Raw genomic sequence first — 8956 nt, 5'->3', positions numbered from 1 at the left:
GAAGAGGGAAAAGGACGGTGGTGGTTGCGGGTGCGGGGTCGCCGGAGGAAGGAAGAGGGAAAAGGAAGAGGATTTCTCAATTTGAAATTTTTGTTTTGGTTTTTTTGTTTTGGTTTTTTTTGTGATGGAAGGATGAGAGGTTTTGTTTTGTTTTTGGAATGAATGAATGAGAGAGGAATGAATGAATGATAACAATGAAATTAGAAATGAGGAGGAGATTAGAAATCATTCGGGAGGTAGATTAGCTAGATTCATTTTTAGCCCTTCATTGAGATGCAATCTCCTTCCTCCATCCCTTCCATCCAAAGGCCCATATGAAGACTTAAGCACTCAATAGATGTAAGGGACTTATTTAAACTTTACTCGTATATATATATATATATATATATATATATATATATATATATATATATATATATATATATATATAGAGAGAGAGAGAGAGAGAGAGAGAGAGAGAGAGAGAGAGAGAGAGGTGGGATCCGGTGAGAACGATCACTCAGTGAGAACGAAAAGAACGGGATTTATAATCAAAATTCACGCGCGTTCTTTGTAGCTGACAATCAAACTTCATTTCTCATTCTCTATTTCTCATTCAATTATCTCTCTCCTCGAACCCTAACCACCCTTCAAAATCCCCAATCACCATCTAGCACACTGCCGTCGTCACTTACCACCTGACGTCGCCACCTACCACATGCTATCGTCGCCGGCGACGTTCACCAACAACTCCGGCGAACCCTTTCTCCTCAAATCACAACCACCCCTTATCTTTCCCATTACTAACCCAACAACTACCGCCGCCGTCAATATCGACCACCAACTAGGCCGGCGAACCACAATGCAATATCCTCAATGACGGCGCAACTCCGGCGACACCAATGAACACCACGAATCCTCAACATTCTTGATTTGCGAACATAGATCTCGTTTCTCCTTTCTCTGATTTCGAGTTTCACTCATTCGACCTCCGGAGTTGAATTTTTGCGTGCATTAACGCACCTCACTCAGTCTACCGTCGGAATATGTTAAATTTCTGCTTCCAGTATTCAGTTTATGTTGGAAAATGTCCTTGGATTAAGTTGTTGTAGTAAGCTAATGTTGATAGCTGTATACTGTATTTGATTAAATTGAAGTTTTCACTTGTCTCTCGGTGTGGGAAACTCCGTAAAATGGTTGCAGAAGCCATGGATTCAAATCTATCCATGTTTGAGATCAATGATTTACCGGGGGTCCACAGGCATTTGATCTAGCCAGGTTAGTAAAGGAAAATAAATTGTGAAAGATTAATGTGATGGTGGATTGATATGGCGAGGATTGTGATGATAGTAGTGGACTAGTGGTGGATAGTTTGCCACTTATTTACCAAGATTGCTTCAAGGAAAATAATTTTTTTTTTATCATATGGAAAAAAGGTATCTAGGATGGAAAAAAAAGATGTACTTGCATTGTTATAAAATGTATCTAGAATTCGTGAAAAAATCGTATCTAAGTAACACGAAGTATATAATATAGATGTATATACATTATCAAAAAAATGTATCTAAAATTATGAAAAAAAGTGTATCTACGATACGTTTTAGTGTACCTGAGATTTTGTAAAAAAAAAAAGTGTATTTACATTATTAAAAAGTGTATATAGAATTCTGGTAAAAAGTGTACCTACGATAGTCAAAAGTGTATCTGAAATTTGGTAAAAAAAAAAAAGTGTACCTACATTATTAAAAAGTGTATATAGAATTCTGGGAAAAAGTGTACCTATGATAGTCAAAAGTGTATCTGAGATTTGGTAAAAAAAAAAAAAAAGTGTATCTACATTATTAAAAAGTGTATATGGAATTCTGATAAAAAGTGTACCTACGATAGTCAAAAGTGTATATATATATATATATATATATATATATATATATATATATATATATATATATATATATATATATATATATATATATATATATATATATATATATATATATTCGGGATCCGGTGAGAACCACCTACATAGTGAGAACCGCGAGAACTTCACCTTATAGAAATTTTTTCTCAAAAATAATGACATATTTGGATTCGGCATAGAATTTTATGTCTAGATAACATATTTCTTGGTCCAAAAAGTATAAATTATTGTCTGAAAATCGATACGCGAAATATTTTATTAATTTGCATGCACATACTACTCATTTTTATGTATCTAACAATTTTCATGCACCTAGAACTCATTTTCGTGCACCTAGAGCCTTATATTTTCATGCACGTAACAATTTACATGCACCTAGTATTCGTTTTCGTGCATCTATAGCCATTTTAGTATACCTAATTGTATTTTTGTATATTAAGTTATATTTTGTTAATAAAATTAATAAATTTTGTTTGGTTATACTAAAAATGTGTTTGAATAAACTAAACTAAGGGTAATGATCCATCAAAACTTTCGGAACAAGATTTGATGATGATTTAGTAAGGGTTCTCATGGTTCTCATTATGTTAGTGGTTCTCACCGGATCCTGACCCTGAACAGGGGATCTCATGAGTTTGGTTCTTATGGTGAGTTTCTGCTCACAAATCACAACCATTAGATTAAGGAAAACCAACGACTGAGATCAAATAAAAAGAAATCAAACAAAGCTGACATTCATTCTGTTTTCCCCTCCACATCTCGTAAAAACATAAAAAACAAAACCACAAACTTCATCCAAAAATTCCATCATATGAACCCTAGAATTAGGGGAAAAATAATGTAGCAGCAATAATTTCTTGTCAATTTCAACAATTAACAAAATTTCCTCAATTTTGATTCGCTTTCATCAGTTATTGGTATCTTGTCTCCACTGTCAAACTCTCTGCTTCCCCCTCTTCCAACAACAATGGTGTCTCTGATTCTCTTATTGAAGAAGAAGAATATCTTAATGACCATTCCGTTGTCGCCAAATGCGCTAAAATTCAGACCGCCATTTCTGAAGGTAAAGCATACCCTGCTATTTCACCCCTTTAAGCAGTAAGGATCCTCTATCCCACTTTTGTGTCCCATTGTGTGTGCCACTCCACTCACCTTTTGAGACATCACTTATTGCAAAATTGCAATAATTATATTAATTTGTTGATGTGTTAGAAGGTGATTGGAGTGGCACACACATTGGGACATCCAATGCGACAGAGGATCCCCACTCCTTTTAAGTTTAAGTGGGATGTGTCCGTCATAACTAAGGCTACCCGATGGCTATTATGCTACAACGATCAAGTTTGAGTCTATTCATCCATAAATGTATTTTATTTATTTTTTGTATACCATTAAATTTAAACTCTTTGAAACGCAGGCAGAATCTGCAAGGCTGAAACTACAATTTGAAATAATCTAATCAACGAATAAGTATTGACTTATGAGTAGTGCGTATGTGTTTTTTTTTTGAGGGAAAACCTGAAGGCCTTACTGCATTAAAAGAGAATCAAGAATAACAGCATTGTTTGCAATCGTTGGTAAAACATCCGACTACACTGATCTACCAACTACTTTAGGCAAAAGATGAGCTAAGGAATGCGCAACACTATTGTTTACGCGACTAGTAAACGACCAAACAACAGAAGTAAAAGAGTTACATAAAGCTAAAATATCATTTAAAATCAAAGAGAGCATGCTTCTCCCAATAGCCTTCTTCCTAAGCGCCTCCACCACCAGCAAGCAATCAATTTCCATGACGATCTTATCATGCCTATGTCTCGCAGCTTTGCTAATTCCTTCCAAAACCGCAACCGCTTCCGCAACCTGTGGATCCCAGTATTGGTCCTGCACGATCGAGAAATCCCACAACACCCTCCCCTTATCATCTCGATATACTGCGCCAACACTCACGCCTTCCCCCTCCTTGGCCCCCGCATCCACGTTTATTTTAACATACTCCGACATTGGTGGAGTCCAACCCTTTTCCGCTACTCCAGCCACACCCCTCACGGTCCCATCTCCTCGCTTAACCCTTGTAAAGCCCCCTCCTTCAATTTCCTCCATCACGTCCGTAGCTCGCCTTACCACACTCAAAGGGTCCACTTCACGCGCGTCAAAAATCACCTTGTTACGATGTTCGCACAGAGCCCAAAAACTCACCATAAACAGAGCATGTTCCTGATACCCAAAAGCCATCCACCTCGCTTCCACTCAATCCCGCACACCACCTCCCACGTCCACCTCATCACCAAGACCAACTCCCTCCCACACCCTTTTAGCAATGGCACAATCACGAAACAAGTTTAAGCTAGACTCGATATAATAATTACATAAAGAACAAAAAGTAGACTCACCTCGAACTCGAGAAGCAGTGTTCGCTCTTGTTGCCAAAGCCTCGATGCACAGTTGCGAGAAGAAGAGCTTCACTCGGGGCCACACCGGGACTTTCCAGAGCCTATTCCACAACCACTTTTTCCTATCCCATTCCGACACACCACCTACTTCCAAAGCATCCCTATCCCCAGCTATTCCTCGATATGCCGATCTCACAGTGAAGACCCTATCTTTCTCCCCCACCCAATACCAATCATCCTGTGGCCTGGCTACACTCAACCGGATCCGCTTGATCCGTCCACACTCAAAGGGCATAAAAAGCGCAGCCAGTAAACCATCGTTCCATCCCCCAGAGTGTTCCTCCATAAGTTCCGCAACCACCATATTCTCCCTCCCCGTGACTTGTGGACTCAAAATCCGACCCGTTTGTGTCTCGGGTAACCACGCATCACCCCACACTCGTGTCGAAAGTCCATCTCCTATCCGCCTTCTCCACCCACCCCCTAACACCTTCCTGGCCTCAATAATAACCCCCCACGTATAGCTCGGAGAGTTACCAGGGTTGCCCGTCATTATATCACCTGCCGGATAATATTTAGCTCGCATAACACGAGCCCATAGCCCCTCTTTTTCTGTCAATAATCGCCACACTTGCTTGCCTAGGAGCGCCATATTAAACATATAAAAGTCGCGAAACCCCATACCCCCACAACTTTTCGACTGGCATAACCGTCGCCACGCCACCCAACTAATGCCTTTCTTCCCTTTCTCATGGCCCCACCAGAAATGAGATATCAAAGATCTAAGCTCGTCGCAAAAATTAACAGGAATTTTGAAAATACTCATAACATAGGTAGGGAGTGAATTGGCAACAACCTTTATAAGAACCTCCTTACCCGCCCTAGACAAAATTTTCCCGCGCCAACCATTCAGCCTCTTGCTAAGCTTATCTCTTAAAAAATCCGTAAGAACCTTTTTAGACCTCCCCACCACCATAGAAAGACCCAAATATCGCTCTTGCTCATCGACTTCCACAATACCCAAGCGCGTGGCTAAGTTACTTCGCTTCTGAAACGGAATTTCCTTACTAAATGAGACCGTAGTCTTATCAAGACTAACCAGCTGACCAGAAGCAGCCTCATATCGACGCAAAAGATCAGTAATTACATCAGCTTCCTCCGGTCTCGCTCGCGTAAAGAAGATACTATCATCAGGAAATAACAAATGCGATATTGACGGTGGAGTACTCGCAATCTGAACCCCATGCAAACTACTTACCTCAACAGCCCATCTCATAAGACTAGACAAAATTTTGGCGCACAAAATAAATAAGTAAGGTGAAAGGGGGTCACCTTGTCGTAGACCCCGCGTCAATCTAAAAGCTTCCGAAGGTTGCCCGTTGATAAAAACCGAGAAATATACCGTCGTAATGCATGCCATAACTCGAGAAATCCATCTCCTATCAAACCCCATATTGGTCAAAACCTGTTCAAGAAAAACCCATTCGACTCGGTCATAAGCTTTGCTATATCGAGCTTGATGGCCATAAAACCCTCCCTACTCTTTGACATTTTCATGATGTGAAATATCTCAAAAGCGATCATCACATTGTCCGAAATAGCTCTCCCAGGGGCAAAGGCACTCTGATTCTCCGAGACGATCTCACCAAGGAACAATTTCAGCCGATTTGCAAGTACCTTGGAAACAAGTTTATATGCCACGTTACATAAACTGATGGCCTGAAGTCTCATATCATATGTGGAGCTTTCTTCTTTGGTATTAAGACAATGTTAGTTTTATTAAGCTCCCTTGGCGATGCCTCACCTCGCAGAATAGCTAATACGGTAGTCACGACCTCCGAACCAATAGAATCCCAATAAGTTTGATAAAACAACCCTTCATCCCATCCGGTATTGGAGCTTTCAGCGGATGCATTTGGTTCAAAGCTTCTAACACCTCATCCTCGCTATAGTCCCATCGCAAATATTCGTTCATATCTTCCGTAACTCGCTGCACGATTCCCTAAAGCACCTCATTAGAAATCACCGGGTTTGATGACAAAAATAAATTTTGAAAGTAAGTATTAGCAACGATGGCCACAACATCATCCCCGTTCCTTGTCACACCCTCGTCATCGACTAGTTTTGCAATATATCTCTTCCTCTAATATTGCTCCTCTTGCCATCGCAAAGTAGCCAGTTCAGCAACAAGTTTGCGCCATCTGTAGATATTTTCATCCGTCCGATCCTTATCATTCAAATATCCCAGCTGCTTCTATTTCTGGCCAATGCTTCGTCCAATCTGGTTAATGTCCATCCTTTTCCATTTACACAACTCTTTGGCACACTCCTCTAGCACACATACCAGTTTCCCCCATCCTCGTTTAACACCACGCTCTACAGCCTCACCACACCCCTCCTCTCCAACCCAAATTTGTTCGAATCTGAAGCACCGTTTCCTACTGTTCCCTTCTTCCCTGTAATTAAGAACGAGCTTTAAGGACGATTGATCTGACCATTCTTGCATCAAGTAAAATAGTCGAGCATATAGAAAGAGGTCCATCCAAGATGACGAACACAAGGCTCTGTCAATGATACTCTCTCAATTAGCATCCCCAACCTGCCCGTTATAATAGGAAAAATTATACCCTTCCCACGGAACATCCCTCAGCCCGAAATCATTAACAGCAGCTCGAAAATTATTCATCTGCCATTGAGGTCGACTACCCCCTTTCATCTCAGTGGACCAAAGAATCTCGTTAAAATCGCCGATACAGACCCAAGGCAAATCGGATTACCTACCAAGAAGCCTAAGAAACTCCCATGAGAGGTGTCGGTCAGACACCGCTGGCCATCCATAAAAACTTGTAATCCTCCAATCCCCTACCTCGCCCTTAACCACGAAGTCCATGTGATGAACCGAAGCAGAAACAAAATTGCAATCAATCTCCTTCTTCCAAAGCAATGCGAGCCCACCTAATCTACCTACACTATCCACTTCCATCCCGAAGTATCCATCCAACCTCTCCTTCACCCTCCTAAATTCACAACCACTCAATTTAGTTTCGTATAAGAAAAGAATGGCCGGGGCCTCCCTCCGCACCAAGGCACAGAGCTCAGTAACCGTGTCGAGGTTGCCTAGGCCCCGACTGTTGGAGTATGTGTCCTCAACAATAGTGCGATCACATGTTTAAATCTCATATTAAGAATACGTAAGGGATGATTCATTTATATAATCAACTGATCAACATTAATCAGTAACGATTGGCTAACTAGAGTTTGACATTACTGTCGTTTGGCGGTGGTGATCAGTTGACCCCTTAAGGTCACACCTATAGGACAATTCCCTAAATATACAAGTTGATTAATTATATGACGATACAAGTTAATCAATTCCTTAAAATTGAACAATTCATCTATGAGAGAGAATATTTATATCTTATTGTAATTTGATTAAATAAGATTTATTTTAGTAATTAAAATATTTTATTACTAAAATTGATTATCGTTTATGAAACAATTGAGATAAGAATGAATGGTTAATTATAATTACAATATGTTGTGAATTATAATTATATGACCCATTTTATTTATCTGATCAAGAATCACTAGATAATTTGTTATATGTAATTTAATTAATGTATTAAATGATATTTATTTGATAAATATGCATTAAATTAATTAATAACTTGTTACATGCTACATGTAACATGTTGTGTGACAAGTGACAAATTGACAAAATAAAATGATAGTCCATTTTACATATGGACGAAAAATGGAGGGTGGAAGGAGTTAGTGGGTGATTTATTTTATGTGATAAAATAAGAATAATCATACCTATCCTACACTAGCCTTACATACCTACTATTTGGAGAAGAACAAAAGGAAAAGAGGTAGTCATGCATTGGCACAAGGCCTTACACCACCTGACCCTTCCTCCTTTTATGATGAAAATTTTGTTCTCAATTTTCACTTCTCCATATTCTCATACATGCATTCTTGTCCTTCTCTCTCAACTCTCTCTAAAGCTAGTTTTAGAAAACATTAGATTGTTCATCCAAAATTCTAATAACAATATAAGATTACTAGTGTAGTAATAAGAATATTATTAGAATTATTTTAAGGATACTAGTATATTAATCTAGTTAGTTAATATATTAGTTTAAGAGATTTGTTTTGGGTGCAATCAAGAGGAGGATCTCAATACTTGGGATTAAGGAGGATCATCCATTACATTTAAGCTCAAGAACAAATAAGGAAGGTGACCTTATTTGTGCCCTTATTTCGAACCATATAACTGTTAGAAATCATATTTTAAATATCACATATTTTAGTTTAAAGTTTTAGTCATAAAAACTTAAGAATCTTATGCATGCAAAGCATATAAATAAGTGTAGAGGAAAACCGGTTCCTTACATTGAATATTTCGGTTTATGGGCACAAGTAAGGTCTCCTACCTTCACTTGTTCTTGAGCTATGATGAGTAATAGGATGATCCTCCAAAGACTTCAAGTATAGAAGCTACTCCTCTTGATTGCACCCAAGATTATCCCTTATCTCAACTAAATAATATGTTCTAGATATTTGTTTAATAGTTTACCTTAAAATTGATTACTAATACGCATATATTACATTAATAATATTAGTAATGTGATTTGAACAATTTGGATCATCATTTCTCAAGTTT

General features: G+C 38.8%; 1 protein-coding gene across 1 annotated transcript; it reads right to left on the bottom strand.

Annotated features, from left to right (window-relative positions):
- Positions 1–3487: 3487 nt before the first annotated feature.
- On the bottom strand, positions 3488–4132 carry LOC141632566 (uncharacterized). The gene has a single exon (XM_074445106.1). The coding sequence runs from the start codon at positions 4130–4132 to the stop codon at positions 3488–3490; it is 645 nt and encodes a 214-aa protein (XP_074301207.1).
- Positions 4133–8956: the final 4824 nt, after the last annotated feature.

The sequence above is a fragment of the Silene latifolia genome, chromosome Y (assembly GCF_048544455.1).
Source record: "Silene latifolia isolate original U9 population chromosome Y, ASM4854445v1, whole genome shotgun sequence".
In the NCBI taxonomy this organism is placed as follows: domain Eukaryota; kingdom Viridiplantae; phylum Streptophyta; class Magnoliopsida; order Caryophyllales; family Caryophyllaceae; genus Silene; species Silene latifolia.
The sequence above is the reverse complement of the archived record's forward strand: the minus strand, read 5'-3'. Positions and strand labels throughout refer to the sequence as shown.

Excerpts from the sequence above, each read along its gene's own strand:
- LOC141632566 (XM_074445106.1), bottom strand. The coding sequence starts at position 4,132 with ATGGCTTTTGGGTATCAGGAACATGCTCTGTTTATGGTGAGTTTTTGG.